Source organism: Schistocerca americana, chromosome X (genome assembly GCF_021461395.2).
Source record: "Schistocerca americana isolate TAMUIC-IGC-003095 chromosome X, iqSchAmer2.1, whole genome shotgun sequence".
Lineage (NCBI taxonomy): Eukaryota > Metazoa > Arthropoda > Insecta > Orthoptera > Acrididae > Schistocerca > Schistocerca americana.
The window spans coordinates 304268056-304288565 of NC_060130.1; the positions used below are offsets into that span (position 1 = coordinate 304268056).

The 20510-nt window shown below is 44.8% G+C and overlaps 1 protein-coding gene across 1 annotated transcript in view; it reads left to right on the forward strand.

The window, feature by feature from the left end:
• The window catches only part of LOC124555975, a 502540-nt gene that overhangs the window by 439277 nt on the left and 42753 nt on the right, over positions 1 to 20510 (forward strand). The window contains exon 22 of the mRNA XM_047130021.1: positions 13113 to 13361. Coding sequence (XP_046985977.1) covers positions 13113 to 13361 — 249 coding nt within the window. The remainder of the gene's footprint in view (positions 1 to 13112; positions 13362 to 20510) is intronic.

The window sequence follows — 20510 nt, forward strand, 5'->3', positions numbered from 1 at the left end:
CCCCCCCCCCCCCAATCTTTCGTGGGTAAGCGCCCCCCCCCCCCTCCGAACTGTTGTGAGTACCCCCAACTATCATTGCCTCAACTGTCGTTACACCACTCATGAATACTGAGAACTCCCCTCATGTGTACCTCCTTCATGCGTACATCACTCATGGGTAATCCGACCCCCTGTCATGGGTACCTCCTCCCCCTCTCTCGAGTAGCCCCTCCACCTCTTGCGGGTATCCATTCTTGCGTGCTCTTGTCTGTCCTCCTCTTGGATACCCCTGTCCCCCCTCTTGTAGATGCAGATCCCCTCCTCTTACTTACTGGTGTCCCTCTTTCCCCCTTCCTTTTCTGGGATAATTTCCAGCAGTTTTAAATTTAAATACTTTCTCCAAGTTGACTGGGAGCCTATTCATACAGAGCCAGATGTCAACACAAAATTTAACGTGTTCAGTGATGAAATTCTATCACTTTTTTGGAAAAAAGTACGTGGTGCCTGGCAAATAATGTGTTCTGAAGCCAGGGACAGCCATTGGCATCAAGATAATGTGTAAAAATAAATAAATAAATAAAGTAAAAAAATGAAATAAAGCAATAACTCTATAATTGTTCCAGAACAGCAAATTAAAAAAAAGTTTAACGTGTATCATACATCTACGTCTACATCCACATAGATACTCCGCAAGCCACCATATGGTGTGAGGCAGAGGGCACCATGTACTACTCATTCACTCCCCTGTTCCACTTGCAAACAGAGCGAGGGAAAAACGACTGTCTGTATGCTTGTGTATGAGCCCTAATTTCTCGTATCTTATCTTTGTGGTCGTCACGTTCAGTGTATGTTGGCAACAGTAGAATCATTCAGCTTCAGATGCTGGTTCTCTCAAATTTTCTAAATAGTGTTCCTCAAAATGATTGTTGCGTTCCCTCCAGGAATTCCCATTTGAGTTCTCGAAGCATCTCCGTGACCCTTACGTGTTGTTTGAACCTGCTGGTAACAAACCTAGCAGCCCGCCTCTGAATTGCTTCAATGTCTTCCTTCAATCCGACCTGGTATGGATCCAAAACACTTGAACAGTACTCAAGAATTGGTCACAGCAGTGTCCTAAATGTGGTCTCCTTTACATGTGAACCACACTTTCCTAAAATTCTCCAAATAAACTGAAGTTGACGATTCGCCTTCCCTACCGCAGTTCTCACATGTTCGTTCCATTTCATACCACTTTGCAATGTTACACCCAGGATATTTAAATGACTTGACTGTATCAAACAGGACACTAGTAATAGTGTATCTGCACATTACAGGTTTGTTCTTCATACCCATCTGCAAAAACTTACATTTTTCCACATTTGGAGCTAGTTGCCATTCACCACACCAATTGAAAATTTTGTCTAAGTCGCCTTATATCTTTCTACAGTCACTCAACAAGTTTTAAATTTCACAATCTTTACATTTGTTTGTGGGTGATAGTGTTGGGTCATTTCTTGTGATTTGACAAAAGCAGTTGACTGTGTTAATCAGAAATTACTATTAGAGAAGATCTTTCAATATGACATCAGGTGTCCAATAGGTGAGCAACATCACCAACAGGAAGCTAAGTGTATTGCTGGAAGCTGTGGACAGCAAAGTGTGTGTAACTGTTGTGTCTGACTGATGAGTTATTCACCACAGAGTCCCTAAGGATACTCTCATTGAACTCTTATTATTCCACATTTATATTAATGATCTGCCTTCTACCAGTTACTAATAATATAAATTTGTCATGTTTGCTGGTGACATTAACATATTGGTGGAAAATGTTTTGACTATAGACAGCAATAACATCCTGTCCAAAAGTCTTCAACTGGTTTCCTGTTAATTCTCTTTCGTCCAACATTAGAAACATCAGCTTCATTCAGTTACACATATCATAAAGCCGGCCAACATAATGATAATGAAACACAATTTAAATAGTTACTGAGACTCGAGTATCCTTCTTCACTGCGAACTGCATTGGGAACTACATGTATGACAGACTGTTAAGAGGTAAATCTCATCTACTTTCATGTTAACAACATTACATTGGGGCATGTTTGTAACGAAGATTGTTTTTCACACTGTAGTGTCATATGGAGTCATTTTCTGGGGAAGCTCTACTTATTCACAGAAAGTTTCTATTGTTCAGAGAAGAGTAAATCCCCCCTGCGGGTTCGGGGCTTAGAATAGGCCCGCGGTATTCCTGCCTGTCGTAAGAGGCGACTAAAAGGAGTCTCAAATGTTTTGGCCTTAATGTGATGGTCCCCCTTGGGGTTTGACCTCCATTTTTCAAAATTCTACAGAAGTACGAGCCTTTTGGGGAAGGACACCTTACATGGTGTACCACTGGTCCTAAGTGCACTAAGACCTTGGCACTCAGCATTGCACCGGCGTTGTCACCATACCCATTATTCCTCAAATTGGGCCTAAACGCCTGATGGGTTGTCCACGTTACGCCCATAGTGCCTCTCCATCTGCACCAGCGATCATGATGGACTTTCCATGGCACCAGAAATCCAGCACGGTAGCCAGCCCGTTGTGGTGGGGTCGTCATGTACCCTCTAGGTTGTAGCCCCCTGACAACACAGGGATCGTACTGCCGATACCTGAGCTGCACCCTCCCCACGTTGGCCAAGGAGTAGATGCCCGTCTCCTTGGGGCATCAGGACTCCCGGCAATGGTCATCCTGCCAGGTGGCCCTTGCTGTGGCTGGGTGGCGCCCGTGGGGAGAGCCCCTGGTCGGAGTGGGTGGTATCGGGGCGGATGTTTCGCACATGAAACGTCAGCACGTATCAGGTCGCTCTGCGGCCGAGTCTTCCAAAAGAAAAGGTACCGTTTCTAGTTCTGGTTCTCCTGCCCTTTCCCCCTTGGCCACTCCATGGGAGGAGGGACAGGCCCGCCGGCTTGGGGCGAAGTACTTCCCCCGCTATTTGGTCTGTTCTCGAACAGATGGGGGGACGTTCGCCACCTCCAAGCCCATGTTCTTTGTTCAACACATTGAGGACGTCTTCGGGGAAATCGAGGCTCTCAGCAAGATGCGATCTGGGTCCGTTCTTATCAAGACCACCTCTGCCACACAATCGGCGGCACTCCAGGCGTGCGACCGCCTAGGGGACATCCCGGTCTCCATTGTCCCACATCTGGCACTCAATAGGACGCAGGGGGTCATTTTTCATCGTGACCTCCTGCTACAATCTGATGAGGAGCTCAGGGCCAACCTGGAGCGCCGCGGCGTGCATTTCGTCCGGCGAGTCCAGCGCGGCCCCAAAGACCGTCGCATCGACACCGGGGCCTTTATCCTCGCCTTCGAGGGGGACGTTCTCCCGGAGAAGGTAAAGGTGATGTGCTACCGGTGCGACGTGCGACCTTACGTCCCGCCTCCTATGCGCTGTTTTAGATGTTTGCGTTTTGGGCACATGTCGTCCCGGTGTGAGGCTGAGCCCCTTTGCGGCGACTGTGGACGTCCTCTTCGTGAGGAACATACTTGCACCCCACCACCTCGGTGCCCTAATTGTCCTGGCGTCCACTCGCCTAGGTCCCAAGACTGCCCCGCCTATCAGAAGGAGAAAAAGTTACAAGAAATCAAAACTTTGGATCGGCTCTCTTATTCTGAGGCCAGGAAGAAGTATGACCGCCTTCATCCCGTGTCACTGGCCACTTCGTTTGCCTCAGTTGTGTCCACTCCTTCCGCTGTATCCTCACCTTTATCCTGTCCCCCCTCCGCCTCCTCTGCCCGTCAGGGGGCTCTGCCTCCGCCTCCCAAATCCCTCCCTTCCAACTCCTCCTCCCCCGCGGCCCCCACCCCCCCTGCCCCAGGGGCCACCCTTCCTCCTCCTCCTCCCCCCACGCCACCTGAGAAGCGATCCTCTTCTCAGGCGTCCATCGGGGAAACGTTTCGGACCCCAGCTTCCGAGGTCCGGCGTTCCAAAACGGACCCCGCGCGTGAGGACCTTCTTCGGGTCCAGCCCAACATCCCTGTGCCTCCTCGGCCTTCCAAGAAGGCCTCCAAGAAGAAATCTCTCTCCCCCTCTCCACCCCGGCGCGTTTCATCTGACGCTTCATCCGTGAGTCGCTGCTCCCGGCCGTCCTCAGTTTCGCCAGGACGCTCTGCTGCCAGGCGTTCCGCCGGCCTTTTGTCGGCAAATGATGCGGCCCCTCCTACACAATCAGGGACAGCGGCCGCAGCTGGCGACGAGTCGATGGAACCGGATCCGCCTGCCGTCAGTTGTAGCGTTGTTGCCTCGCAACCTGGCCCTCCGCGGCCATCGAGGTGACCAGCTCTTCCCCGTCTCGTTCCCCCAACTTTTTGACTAGCGATGGCGTTGTTTCATTGGAACATAAGAGGTATTCGATCTAATCGGGAGGAATTACAACTGCTCCTCCGCCTGCACTGTCCGCTCGTCCTTGGTCTTCAGGAAACCAAGTTGCGCCCGACTGACCGTATTGCCTTTTCCCACTATACCTCGGAGCGGTATGACCTCGCCCCTGTGGACGGTATCCCAGCTCATGGTGGGGTCATGTTGCTCGTTCGGGACGATGTCTATTACCATCCCATCCCATTGACCACCCCACTCCAAGCAATAGCTATCCGCATTACTCTTTCTGCTTTTACTTTTTCAGTTTGTACCGTCTACACTCCACCGTCATCTGCTGTTAGCCGGGCAGACATGATGCACCTGATCGATCAGCTTCCCCCGCCGTTCTTATTGTTTGGCGACTTCAATGCCCATCATCCCCTTTGGGGCTCTCCTGCATCCTGTCAAAGAGGCTCACTCTTGGCGGATGTCTTCAACCATCTCAATCTTGTCTGCCTCAATACCGGCGCCCCGACTTTCCTCTCGGACTCTACTCATACCTACTCCCACTTGGACCTCTCGATCTGTTCTACCACTCTTGCCCGTCGGTTCGAGTGGTATGTCCTTTCTGACACCTATTCGAGCGACCACTTCCCCTGTGTCGTTCGTCTCCTGCACCACACCCCATCCCCACGTCCTTCGCGCTGGAACATACTGAAAGCTGACTGGGGACTTTACTCCTCCCTGGCGACCTTTCCGGACCGCGATTTTTCCAGTTGTGACAGTCAGGTCGAATACCTCACGGCTGTTATTATCAATGCTGCCGAACGTTCCATACCTCGTACTACTTCTTCTTCACGTCGCGTTTCCGTCCCCTGGTGGAACGAGGCTTGTAGGGACGCTATCCGTGCTCGACGACGTGCTTTACGCACCTTTCGCCGCCATCCTACGTTGGCGAATTGTATTGAATACAAACGACTCCGAGCGCAATGCCGTAGAGTCATCAAAGACTGCAAAAAAGCTTGCTGGGCCTCTTTCACGAGCTCCTTTACCAGTTTTACTCCCTCTTCCGTTGTTTGGGGTAGCCTGCGCCGGCTGTCGGGCATTAAGGCCCACTCCTCAGTACCTGGCCTGACCTCAGGTAATGAGGTCCTTGTTGATCCTGTGGCTGTCTCCAACGCCTTTGGCCGCTTTTTCGCGGAAGTTTCAAGCTCCGCCCATTACCATCCTGCCTTCCTTCCCAGGAAAGAGGCAGACGAGGCTCGGCGACCTTCCTTCCACTCGCTGAATCTGGAGACTTACAATGCCCCCTTTACTATGCGGGAACTCGAACGTGCGCTTGCACTGTCCCGGTCCTCTGCTCCGGGGCCAGATGCCATTCACGTTCAGATGCTGGCACACCTTTCTCCGGCGGGCAAAAGCTTCCTTCTTCGTACCTACAATCGCGTCTGGACCGAAGGTCAGGTCCCCATGCGTTGGCGTGACGCCGTTGTTGTTCCTATACCCAAACCCGGGAAGGATAGACACCTTCCTTCTAGTTACCGCCCCATTTCTCTTACAAGCTGTGTCTGTAAGGTGATGGAGCGCATGGTTAATGCTCGGTTAGTTTGGATTCTTGAATCTCGACGACTACTTACTAATGTCCAATGCGGCTTTCGTCGCCGCCGCTCCGCTGTTGACCACCTTGTGACCTTGTCGACATTCATCATGAACAACTTTTTGCGAAGGCGCCAAACGGTAGCCGTGTTCTTCGACTTGGAGAAGGCTTATGATACCTGTTGGAGAGGAGGTATCCTCCGCACTATGCACAAGTGGGGCCTACGTGGTCGTCTGCCCCTTTTTATTGATTCCTTTTTAACGGATCGAAAGTTTAGGGTACGTGTGGGTTCAGTATTGTCCGACGTCTTCCTCCAGGAGAACGGAGTGCCTCAGGGCTCCGTCTTGAGCGTAGCCCTTTTTGCCATCGCGATCAATCCAATTATGGATTGCATTCCACCTAATGTCTCAGGCTCTCTCTTTGTCGATGACTTCGCGATCTACTGCAGTGCCCAGAGAACATGCCTCCTGGAGCGCTGCCTCCAGCGTTGTCTAGACAGCCTCTACTCATGGAGCGTGGCAAATGGCTTCCGGTTCTCTGAAGAGAAGACGGTTTGTATCAACTTTTGGCGATATAAAGCGTTCCTTCCGCCATCCTTACATCTCGGTCCCGTTGTTCTCCCATTCGTGGACACAACTAAGTTTCTAGGGCTCACGTTGGACCGGAAACTGTGTTGGTCTCCACATGTCTCTTATTTGGCGGCCCGTTGTACACGTTCCCTTAATGTCCTCAGAGTTCTTAGCGGTTCATCTTGGGGAGCGGATCGCACTGTCCTGCTTCGCTTGTATCGGTCCATAGTCCGATCGAAGCTGGATTATGGGAGCTTCGTCTACTCGTCCACTCGGCCATCCCTCTTACGCCGGCTCAACTCCATCCACCATCGGGGGATACGTCTTGCGACCGGAGCCTTCTACACTAGTCCTGTCGAGAGTCTTTACGCTGAAGCTGCCGAGTTACCGTTGACCTACCGGCGCGACATACTGCTGTGTCGGTATGCCTGCCGGCTGTTGTCTATGCCCGACCACCCCTCTTACAAGTCCTTCTTCGCTGATTCTCTCGACCGTCAGTACGGGTTATATGTGTCTGCCCTGCTGCCCCCCGGAGTCCGCTTCCGTCGCCTGCTTCGACAATTGGATTTTGCCCTCCCTACCACCTTCAGAGAGGGTGAGAGCCCGACACCACCTTGGCTCCAGGCTCCGGTTCGTATTTATCTCGACCTCAGCTCACTCCCGAAGGAGGGTACTCCGGCTGCAGTGTATTGCTCACGGTTTGTCGAACTTCGTGCTCGACTTGCTGGTCACACCTTTATTTACACCGATGGCTCCAAAACTGACGATGGTGTCGGCTGTGCCTTTGTCGTCGGGACCGCCACCTTTAAATACCGGCTCCTTGACCAATGTTCCAGCTTTACGGCCGAGCTTTTTGCTCTCCATCAGGCCATTCAGTATGCCCGCCGCCACCGCCATTCATCGTATGTCCTCTGCACTGACTCACTCAGTGCTCTTCAGAGCCTTGGGGCTCCCTATCCGGTCCATCCCTTGATTCAACGAATACAGCAGTCCCTCCATTCTTTCGCTGATAATGGCGGTTCTGTCAGCTTTCTGTGGGTCCCCGGACATGTAGGAGTGCCTGGGAATGAGGCTGCGGATGCTGCAGCTAAGGCTGCAGTCCTCCAGCCTCGGCCAGCCTCCCATTGTGTCCCGTCATCTGACGTTTGTGGGGATGTATGTAAGAGGCTTGTGTCCTTGTGGTGGGATGCTTGGTCATCCCTCCAAGGAAACAAGCTCCAGGCAGTAAAACCGCTCCCAACTGCTTGGACAACTTCCTCCCGACCATCTCGGCGCGAGGAGGTCCTTCTGACCAGGTTGCGGATTGGGCATTGCCGGTTTAGCCACCGCTACCTGCTCTCTGGTGACCCAGCCCCGCAGTGCCCTTGTGGTCAGACATTAACGGTGCGCCATGTTTTATTGTCGTGTCCCCGTTTTAGTCAATTTCGTGTTGTCCTGTCCCTGCCATCTACCTTACCGGATGTTTTAGCTGATGACGCTCGAGCAGCTGCTCGTCTTCTGCGTTTTATAACTTTAACTGGCTTGACCAAAGACATCTAACCTTTTTACTTATTTCATCTGCATCTTTGTCAGGTCCTTTTGATGTCCCCCCATCCCCTTGAGTTTTAGCAGGTTCCTTGTGCTCTAACACCAGTGACTGGGCGCTAATGACCTCAGCAGTTGAGCGCCCTTAAACCCTACCAAAAAAAAAAAAAAAAAAAAAAGAGAAGAGTAATTATAATCAAATGAAGACAGTCAAAGAACACCTTGTCACAAACATGTCACACAGTTGGAAAGTAAATTTAGGTAGTCCCAGTATTTATTCTCTTGTGCTGTGGGAATGGAAGTAACTCAAAAGTCTATGGTCATGAAATTTGCTGCTACCAAAAACTTCTCACGGGGTTCAAAAGCCTAAGGAGTCAGAAATGCCTTTACATGTTGCAATTTAAACAGTTTTGTTGGACCATTCTTCCAGTGATTGATGGGTTTGTGTATGTGAGTTTAGTGGTTGATGAGTTTGTGTATGTGAGTTTATCAGATAATTTGTCATCATAAGCATGTCATGTGCCTGAACCATGTGTATATGGTCAGCACCATTTAAGGATTATGTTGGTATGCATGTGTTTTTATTTTATTCTTCATCCCCCCCCCCCCCCCAAAAAAAAAAACATTTCTGCTTATGCAGGTCGTTCACAGAGCCTCTTCCAAGCGGCTCTTTCCTCCCACAGTCTATCATTTGGCATCTCCTCCAGTTGCTTTCCTGTTCGATTCACATCATCCTTCACTTGGTCTCTCCATCTTGTTCATGGTCTTCCAATAGATCTTCATCCAGATTCTGTCCATCATAGGGCTCTTCTCAGAAGTCATTCTGGTCCCATTCTTTTAATGCAGCTGAACAATTGAAGCTTGTTACTCTCCATAGTTTCTTTTCGGGAGGTGATCTGCAGGGTGTTTCGTATTGTGTCATTCCTTATCCTGTCTGTTTTCGTGTTACCCAGAATCCCTCCTAGAAAGTGCATATGTGCAGCTTGTATCGTGCTCAGATCTTTCTTTGTCCAAGGCCAACATTCTGGTCCGTAGATCAAATTCGGCAGATAATATGGCTTGTAAATCATAATCTTTGCTTTGGCAGGTATTTTCCAACTTTTAATTATGTGTGATAAACAATAATAAACTGTTGAAAAATTTTCTATTCTCACCGCAATTTCATCCTTCATTTTTCCATTTTTCATTACTTCACTTTTTGTTAAGCTTATTTCCATGCCGTTTCTTAGATTACTCTCTGCCAAATATTTAGTTGTTCTTCCAATTTCTTATCATTTTCTTCCCAAATCATCACATCATCTGCACATGCTGTGCTTTTTATATCATCTGCTGTTGACCCTTTGCTAACTTCCCTTATGATTTTGTCCATGGCTATATTAAAAAGCACTGGTGAGAGCACACTTCCTTGCCAAACCCCATTGTGTATTATAAACCATCCTCATTTTGTGCTGTCTATTAGAACACAATACGGGCTTGTTTTTTGTACATGTTTTTGAAGCCTTTTGTATACCTATGTCTTTCCCAAATCCTCATTTCTTTTCCACAACCTGTCTGGCTGTGAATATGACATCTGTAGTTGATCTTCCAGGTTGAAATCTTTGTTGTGCTTCTCTTAATTGTGGTTCTATATTATTCCTGATCTTCTGTAAAATTATCTTACCAAAAATCTTCATGCAGTGGCATGGTAGTGTTGTTCCTCTTTCATTCTCACAGAGTGCATTTTTACCCATTTTAACCCTTTCATTCTCACAGAGTGCATTTTTACCCATTTTAACCCTTTCGTGGGCAAAATTATTGAGGAATTGTTTTTTAATGAATGGAGAGCTGATAGTAGTTAACAAATAGGTATATTTATCTAACAGAATATCAAATTTGCTACAACTGTGAAAGTGAGATCACACAACAAGGTGGGAAGTGTTCTTCCCACTGCCCTTCCTTGGAGGTGAATGAGAAAAACAACTTTTTCAATATATGTCATATTTATTTGATAAATTTACTTCTTTTGTTACAATGCTTGTTCACAATTACTTGCCATGAAATTTTCTGAAACATGGGTCTATGCAAAGTTGTATTTGACAATATGTACAAACACAACGAGTGCGCTTTTCTGCAGCTATGGTACTACAATGATGGCACCTCCTGTAGGTTTCTCCTAAAATGGGTTGATGCTCCCCTACAGCCACATGACGAACATCTTCAGGTACTTTACCCCTTTTTGCCAGAAAGACAGGTTTTTGTCCACGCCTTTTTCGGCATGAGAAGCCAGCGATCAATTGCATGGCTAGATGGATCCTGTATGTGAGCTGATGCTGCTGTCAACTTTCTCTTTTGCTTATTTTCCACAGGATAAAACTGTTCACTATGGCAACGTCCACCAGGAAATAAAATATTCTGTGCCACCATTTTACAGATCGTCTGCCAATAGCATACCTTCCCCGTAATTGATCAAACTTATCGTCACCACCCATTATTTTGTTGTATTCTGCCACAACTTCAGGACAAGAAATCTCTGTACTAGTACCATCCTTGTTTTTCCTCTTCACTGTGATTGTTTCTCTTGCGGCATGAATTGAGGACAGGAAAGTAACTGGACGGTTACCCATCTATTTTACTGCATAAATGGCTCCTTTTGTTTCAAACTGGAATTCTCCTCGTTCCAATTTTACATTTTCCTTCATAAATTTGGGTATATCTTTCCTGTTGGTCTTCACTGTTCCACATCCATACACACCCTTCTTCAAAAGTGTTGACATCAATTTCACAGTGGTGAAGAATCTGTCAAATGCAACTACATTATTTTTATTATGTATTTCCTTTGTTAGATCTACTACAACCCTTTCCCCCAATGTCAAGTCACTATCTGCCTTACACTTGCCTGTGTAAACATCAAACTTCATTATATATCCAGTGAATGAATCTGACAAGCGCCACATCTTGTAGCCTCGTTTCACCGGCTTCATTGGCATATACTGTTTCATAGATGATCCTTTGAAAGGAATCATCAATTCATCCACTGACAAAAATGATGAGGGCTCAATAATTATTCTTACAGCTCTCCGAAAGCTTTTCAATCAATGGCCATAATTTGTGCATTTTATCGTATTCTGGATGGGTTGGGTTGTTGGGGGCAAGAGACCAAACAGCGAGGTCATCGGTCTCATCGGATTAGGGAAGGACGGAGAAGGAAGTCGGCCGTGCCCTTTCAAAGGAACCATCCTGGCATTTGCCTGGAGCGATTTAGGGAAATCACGGAAAACCTAAATCAGGATGGCCGGACGCAGATATTCTGGATGATTTCTTGGCTTTGCAGTTTCGTTGTTATTACAGTGAACATTCTCTACAATCTTTTTAAATCTTTTACTTGTCATTACATTAGCAATTGGCTCTACTTTTAGTATAGGGTCTGAACTCCAGAAGTTAGAGAGAACAGGAAGTTGGTGAATTCCCATTAGAATAAGACAACCTATAGAAGCTCTCATTTCTTGAGTAGTTGTGTCCCCCAGGTTTTTGATGGACATCTACTACCACGATTTTGCTTTGCATACAAGTTTGTTTCATTTACAATGAGAGTGAAAGCATCGTCACCAAAGAACTTAGAAAAATAAGTGAGCTCCCGATCATTGGCACTACAGAGAAATTTTGGTTTTCCTTCCATTTGTGTTTAAAAAGTTGTTCTTTACATTGTAGAAGTAAGAACAGTCGGCGTTCCATTCTTCTTCACTTTCACTGTCTAACGTATCACTACTGGCAACAGTCAGAAGCACGAATGATTCACTGTCGTGTTCATCACCATAAATGCCTTGTTCCATAGAAACATGCCTTGAATCACCGGTGACTGTGTTATCTAGAACATTCAGTTCATCTGCAGCTCCTTCATCTCCTTCAGTTTCTGAATCACTTTCATCAGGTAATGAAAATAATATATTGTAAATTTTGTCAACATGCTTAGGATTGCTGACGTCTAGGGAATGAGACATCTGAAAGGAAAGCAATGCAAAGAAATAGAGAACTGGAGACTGTAAAAAATAATATGACAGATTCAATGGAAGCTAGCACTTGGTTTGGTATGGTAAACTTGACATTCTTTAGTAACATAATGATATGTGCATTATTTCTGAAACCCACTAAGTATAAAAGTCAAATAAATGTGGCAAAATATAGAAATATTGGTTCTAGAGACGTAAAACAATGGGCTACCAAAGAGGCAGTGGGAAGTATCCTTCCCACCAACAACATCAAATACTTCAAGTCAAGTCCACAAGTAATGTAAGTAAAACATATTTTACAACAAACAGGGAACACCAAATAATAAGACACCATAGCAGAAATCAAAAGTATTTACCTTATACTATAACTTTGAGGAAAAAATTACAAAATGTCACGCAAACAGCACTGAAAGGCTCCTCTACAGAGCAACACTCAGTCATACAAAGTATCTGCGCGAAGGTACAGCAAAAACGACCGGAACTTCCAATTGGAAATAGTACCCTATACTGTTCACTAGGTGGTAGCACCATACAGAGGTGAGAACTATGAATCCCACGGGGCTAGGAGCGAGTTCATTGAAGTGGGAAACATGTTTCCCAAGGCTCACGAAAGGGTTAAAGATAGGTACAATAATTGCCTTTGTCCAATCATCAGGAATCATTCCATATGTCCACACTGTCCTCATTATTCTATCGTACCACTGAATTCCACTAGGTCCTGTGGCTTTGACCATTTCAGCTGTGATACCTTGTACTCTAGGAGCTTTGCCATTTTTCATTTGTAATATAGATTTCCCTACATCCAACATCTGCAAATTTTCGATTTCCTATTTCTATTTGACTTGTAAAGTTACAACAGTGTCACGGTCTTTTGAGGTCACTTGTGGTTGTATCCATGGCCAATAATCACTGTATGGATCCATTGAACATATAGCCAATAAATAAATAAAATTAAGCTGCATGCCTTTAAAAAGCACATGAGCAATTTCCTTTCCTCATCAGTGCTGTCCCCTATTTTGTGTTTCTTCTCCAGTGATTTCAAAATTGAGGGCATGTTAAGACTTTATCATCCTATTTTGTTCAGTTGAATTATTGATTAAGATTTCGGAATGACAGTTGTGTGTTCTTTCCTTTACAGATGTTGTGATACCCACTAATTCACCAGATAGAGCTTCAATAGTCCTCAAAGCAGGCCAGAGGGTCATGGTGCTGAAAAGCCCCAAGGGAATTTACATGCAACTGGAAAATGGAAAGATAATTGCAATCCGTACTGCTTTTAAGGTTGGTGGTGCTGGAAAAGGTGCGGCTGGCCAAGATTACAAATCAACGGCAGCCATGCAGGCAGATAAAGCTGAAATTGAATCAAAAATTGCAGATATAAAGAAAGGTACGTAGAATGAAAAAAAAAATAATAAAAAGATGTTATTCACAGTGAAACAAATAATGCCAAATAATGCATCGAAAAATTTTAAAATGGAGTTGGTATTTTTCCTCAAGGTTATATAAACATTAGAATGGAGACAGAAGTGTTGTTCCACACGTTTGAAATATATTGTGGGATATTCTTTGGCAACAGATCAATTCTTCTCTGCTGCTTTAATTTGAAGTAGAAAACATTGTGTTCACTTTAATTGTGTCTGTCTAATACTTCAGCTGTCTCCATTTTTAAATATATTGTCTTGAACTGTTACTGGATATTATTCTCAAGAAATACATCTTGATGGGGAACTTATGTTGTCCACTTTCCCATTTGCCTGTTCAGTAATTTGTATGCAAATTCCATTAGTACAAATTATCAGGTATCTTTTGATCATTAGTTTGATCATAAATCACAGGTGTTTTTTTTTTTTTTTTTTTTTTTTACTTCCAAAATATATCCTGATGGTTATTTAATAAATGTTATGTTTAACTTCAGATTTATGAAACTTCTGATTGTATTTTTCATCACTGGCAACAATTCTGAGCAGGTCTCATCAAGTAGCTGTAACTTTCAGATTTATGACCTTGTTTCATGTTAGTTTAAAATTGTGATTCTCATTCCAGATTAGTATTATAGGTAACAGATTTTGGTTCACTGTCCTCAAAGTGCAATAAGTTCTTTAAAGTAGCCATAAATATAAAATGGATTGGAGGGAAAATATCACTTCTGTTTCTTTAGTATACAACATCATAATGAAAATTGACTGGGTGGTAGATGACTCATCATTAATAAGTTTTATATGACATTTTAATGGAACACTTGTTGAAACTGCCATGTCAAACCAGGTATTTAAACTTTTGAGATGTAAGGCCTTAGGTGAATACTGTGTTGTGGCTGAGTTGCGTAACCCTGTTAACTTCTGTAAATACGTGGCTACCTGCTCTTATATAATGGAGATAGACCCTGAGAAATTACATGAAGACTGGAAAAATATGAGTTTCACAGAAGTGCAGCACTGTGTGACAAGAGTAAGTAGCACATAGGAAAAAACAGCAACATTTATTCTAACTTTCAACACTGGAATTACCTGAATGTGTTCTTATAGGCTATATTCACCTTAAGGTTTGACAGTTTCTTCAACCCAAAATTATCCTTCAAATGTCATAGATGTGGTCATACCACTGTGGCATGTAATGGGAGGGCTACATGTGGAAATTGTGGAGATGCAGCTCATGAATGGGGCGATTCTTGTACACTTACTCTGAAGTGTATAAACTGCTCCAGGAATCATCCAGTGTGAAGCAGGAAGTGTGCGGTTTGTAACGAGGAAAGGAAAATTCAAGAATTGAATGTTATGAGATGCGTACCCTATGGTGGAGCTACGAAAGCTTTCAAAACCATATAACCTGCAGCGTTTGATACATCTTTTGCATCGACCGTTAAGAAACCAGTCACTAAGTATGATAATTCCACACAGTTCCAGACCACAGATTCAAGTAAGAGTATATGCACTTGTCAGTGTACTTGGGGGGAGAAAAGCTACATTTGAACCCAAAATTATTTGGATGCTGGTGAAGACAGGGATGGGGCCTCGGCCACATACTGCTGCACACAGTCTGAAGCCCACTAAGCCATTCTCTCTAGCTGTGCTTGCAACTCCTCCCATAAGTAAGGAAAAATGTCACACAAAAAGTTGTTCAGATCGCTGAGCATGCTCCCTTTCCAGTGGTGATTTTACTGTTCAGGATATTGATATCTACATGGAGGAACCTGAGAGCTGGTCACTGTCTAATGTTCCCCCTGATCTCTTGTGTAATTCACCACCAGCAACCAAGGACAGGGGCAACCATTGCTAATCAATGGCTTCCACATGGACTTCTCTGTTGCTGTGGGACTTAAAAGGATGCCAATCTCATTTGGAAGAATTGCAACTCCCGGCTCACGAAAGACTATTCTGCTTCTGCTTACAAGAAACTCATCTTAAAGTTACCGACTCACGTGCATTAAGGGGTCACCACCACTACAGGAAGGGCAATTTTACTGGAGACAGGGCTAAGATTAGCATGACTGTTTTCATTGATGGCAGATGCCACTCCTCTCCTGTCCCTTTTACCATGGTCATACAAGCAATTTCAATAGAAGGTCTCACACCAGTTAAAATCTTTTTATCTTCCACCTTATGATCTGTTGGGATGGAGGTATACTAACACAACTCTTTTAGGCAGTTACCCACCTATTTGACCTTGGGTGGGAGGGGACGCTTCAGTGCACACAATGTGGTATGGGGCTCAGCTACCATTTCTCTGGGGGTTGAATTATTGAGCAACTCATCCCTTCAGAGAAATATGCCTTTTGAATTCTACTCATCTTCAGCCACTGACCTTTGATTTTGCTCCCCAGCTATTTCAGACTTGCTTTGGCAATAAGTGGCCACAGATTTGCATTCTAATAACCACTTCCCAGTGTAGATTCGTCTGCTGACTCACAAAGGTGGGTGATTCAAAGGGCAAATTGGTTGCAACACTATCAGCAGACCATTTTTGAACAACAGGATTGTGTTCAGGAGAAGGTCACCATATAACCTGTGAGATCCAATGAGTTTCTGCAGATTCCAGTTCCCAGTCCAGCAGCAACCCCCTCAGGTGACAGCATGTCCCTTGGTGGAATGACAAATGTTGCTCTACAATCAGAGCTAGGCGTGCAGCTTTGTGGAAATTCAAACACCATCCAACCAAAGAAAACCTCTGTGCCTTCAGATCTGTGAGAGCACAAGTTAGGCGAGTGATAAAAGAACAGAAGAGGAACTCTTAACAAATTTTGCAGTTTCCATTAATTGGTCCACTTCCACTGCACAAGTTTGAGATTCAATATGGAGGATTTCAGGCAAGGGCAGTATACATGTCCCCTTTTGGCCTTATTGAGAAATGGAGTCTTGGTGGATGTGCTGAAAGAAGTGGCTCAGGTCTTAGCTGAACACATTTTTATTTTTATCGTTACTGCATCGTCCCGCCAAACTTCTGCATTCCAGATGTTCAGTTGGACTGTTGAGATAAGAAGGTTCTGCTTCTTCTCCTGTAATGAGGTGGTCTACAATCTTCCATTCTCCATGTGGGAAGTGGAATCAACTCTGTCCGCAGCCAGAGACAGCTCCAGGACCTGATCAGATTCACAATGCCGTGCTCCATCATCTGTGCCCTGAAACCAAAGGCAAGCTTCTATCATGTTTCAATCAGATCTGGTTTAATGGACAGCAACACCCCCCCCCCCCAAACTTCAAAGGAAGCATATTAATTCCATTATGGAAACCAGGCAAGGATCGTGCTGACCCTAACAGTTATCAGAGCATAGCCCTTACCAGTTGTATGGCTAAGACCATCAAGTGCACGGTCTATCGCCACCTCGTCTGGCTCCTCAAATCCTGAGGTCACCTGTGCTGCTCCAAGTGCATTTTCAGGTGCTGCCGTTCTGCTCTTGACAATTTAATTCCACTGGAGATGGCAATACAGGATTGCTTCTAAAGCTGAAACTGTTTCGTTTGTGTGTTTTTTGACCTCAAAAAAGTGTACGACACCCCTTGGAGGTGTAACATCCTTCACCAACATAATGAATGGTGATTACATGGACGCCTGTCATTTCTTATCCAGTCCTTCCTCGAGGACAGTTGCTTTCGTTATCACGTTGGTGATGCCTTGTGTGATTGCTGTGTCCAGAAGAATGGGTTCCTGCAAGGCAGTGTACTCAATGTCACATTGTTTGCCATTGCTGTCGGTGGTGTCTTCTCCACATTCAGGAGCCCTGTTAAATTCTCTTTGTTTGTGGATGATGTCGCAGTCCTCTACTCTGCATCCAGTCTTACCTCGACAACAAGACAACTACAGCTGACTACCAGGAGACTGGGAGCTTGCACCAATAAAATTGGTACCAGAGAAGGCTGTGTGTTTCAAACTGTGGTCGTCAAAGTTTTAACCAGCCAGACCTCATTATCGGGAAATATGTTACATTGTAAGTACACTGTACCCATTATGTGCCAGCTGTTTGACTTGAAATTACCCTGGCTCCTGCACCTGAATGAACTGCGAACACAGGGCTTCAAATAATTGAATATTTTGAAATACATCAGCAGGGAGGCATGGGGAGCTGACAGGTCCTGCCTTCTGCAGCTTTATAAGGCATTCGTCGGATCACAGTTAGGTTACAGCTGAATGGCTTTTGGATCATGCCAAATTTCTACCTCAAGGTGTAAGACACTGTCTATCATGAGGTACCCAAATATCGACTGGTCCAGCCCAGTTCAGAGTCTGTGTGCATTGTCTGGTGAAACACCACTCTGGATTCGGTGGTGCCTCCTTTTGACTTGAAAGGCCCTGAAAATGTCAACGCTGTGTCAGTCAGTGGCATTTAGTGCAGCAGTTCACTCCAACTTTGAGTAGCTGTTCAAAAATCAGCCCCATGTGACCAAACCATTTGGATAAATGTTACACACTGGCTCGAGGATCTGATCAGACTTCAGAATACACAGCCGGGGATGGAACAAATTTCCACCTTTGTGTCTTCAGAGAACCAAAGTGATTTTAAGCTTGACACAGTACAAGAAAACTTATACTTCAAATTAAGTTCTTACAACTCTGTTTCTTCAATTTTAATTATGTACTCCAGTTTTATCATTGTTTATATGGATGGATCCCAACAAGAGAATGCCAGTGGTTGTTCAGCTGTATTCCCTGATTGGGCTTTCGAAGTGCACCTTCTGGAATAATTTACAAATTATGATGCAGAGTTACACAACATTGTGACGGCACTGGAGGGGATTCACAGGCTTCACAGTACAAGATTTATCATCTGTTTGACTCGCTCAGTGTGCTAAAAGTGTATTTGGTTGACCAGTTGATTCAGCTTATCCATGACTCCTCGCAGCAGCTCCATCACTGTGCCAAGAAGATGATCTTTTGCTGGGTACCTGGACACAGCAGGATATAAGGAAATGACATAGTCGACAAAACAGCCAAAGAAGCATGTTGGATTGGTGTTGTACACTGATGTGCTGTCCTCTTGGAAGCTGTCTTATCATTATCTGACAGACAAATTGTGCATCAGTGGGAAACTGAATGGTTGGAGATGGTGGAAAACAAACTGTGGTCACTCAAATTGACCACACAAGCATGATGGATGGTGGTGGTGGTGGTTAGTGTTTAACGTCCCGTCGACAACGAGGTCATTAGAGACGGAGCGCAAGCTCGGGTTAGGGAAGGATTGGGAAGGAATTCGGCCGTGCCCTTTCAAAGGAACCATCCCAGCATTTGCCTGAAAGGATGTAGGAAAATCACAGAAAACCTAAATCAGGATGGTTGGAGACGGGATTGAACCGTCGTCCTCCCGAATGCGAGTCCAGTGTGCTAACCACTGCGCCACCTCGCTCGGTAAGCATGATGGACTTCATGCAAACTTCACCAATGGAAGGAAATGCTACACACCAGACTACACATAGGACACAGCATGTTAACACACCGTTTCGTCCTCCACCGGGAGAATCCACCACTGTGTGAAGTTTGCGCTGTGCCATTTTCAGTGCTGCATATTTTGGCTGTGTGTGTATTATATACTGACATCAGAGCAGCCCTCAGTTTGGCTGGAGACCTTCTCACCAGCCCTGCCAATAATGACACCAGTGTTTCACGGGTCCTGGAATTCTGTGAACTGTCAGCATCATTCCTAAAGTTCTGGGGAGGGTAGGCAGACTTTAAAGCTTTGTAAATTACTCTGCATCCCCCTCCTCCCCCCTTACACACACACACACACACACACACACACACACACACACGTACGTGAAAGAATGGCATGTTGACTTTTCATCAGGATGCTAATGGTCATGATTTTCAGTGCCCTGCATCCAAATTCATCATCATCTGTCATACCAGTTACAGATCAAGCATTGTAAGGGTGCTAATGAAACATTAACATCAGTTAATGTTACCCATATATAGTAGTCATCAATATGGGGAAACAAGATTATCTGCCTGTACAAACGTTTTGGTCTTTAAATGACAACCGTTCTATGTAAAATATTGGAGAATCAAGGTTTTGAACTTAAGTCATTTTTATGATGGTAGACTTTCAATCTGCAAAGGATTCTCTTTAAAAGAATAAAATTTAGGTCACAAAAAATGGAAATGAGCGTATGGCATCATTGGCTGGCAGGCCCCTATTTGGGGAAGTTCGGCTGCCAAGTCCAAGTCTTATTTCATTCGACGCCACATTGAGCGACTTGCACACTGCTGATGAGGATGAAATAATGATGAGTACAACACAACACCCAGTCCCCGAGGTACATGTCGTGTGACTAGGGCCGCCCGTCGGGTAGACCGTTCGCTGGGCGCAAGTATTTCGATTTGGTGACTTGTGTGTCTCGGTGGGGATGAAATGATGATGATTAGGACAACACAACACCCAGTCCCTGAGTGGAGAAAATCTCCGACCTAGCTGGGAATCGAACTCAGGCCCTTAGGATTGACATTCTGTTGCGCTGCAGAGACATATGAATGGCAATGACTGTGTATACGTCCAAGTTTTAGCAACTGATTCAATGGAATAGTTTGTTGTGTTGTGTGACTGATTAATGTACCATATCTCAGTTAAATTAATGGTTTGTGTCTCGCCCATAACTAAATTCAATTTCAGATGTGCTTTTCATCAGCATTCGACAAGTGTGTCACTCATCATGCACAAAGCTTACTCATAGTTAATTATTGGTGTAAATTATACTGTGTACTATCTTCTAGTTTGTTTGTAGCATCATCTGTTTAATACACATGTAATTATCGGTTAAATTCAAAATACCATATAATTTGCTTTATCAATGTTTTCATCTGTAGTTTAGTTTTTGGGATGTGGAACACATCCAAACAGAAAGAAGAACTTTTCAGCCTGGAATTACATTTTTGTAATTTAGTTTTCTTTTTGATTAAACTCTTTCAGTAACTTGTAAGATTTCTTTTTCAATTCAGTCTATTTGTTACATTTATTTTGTATTTATAAAATAAACAATTAAATTTATACAAGCTCTTCACCTTACCTCCTGTGTTCACTGAATTCGACTGTGACTCAGCCATGAACATAATT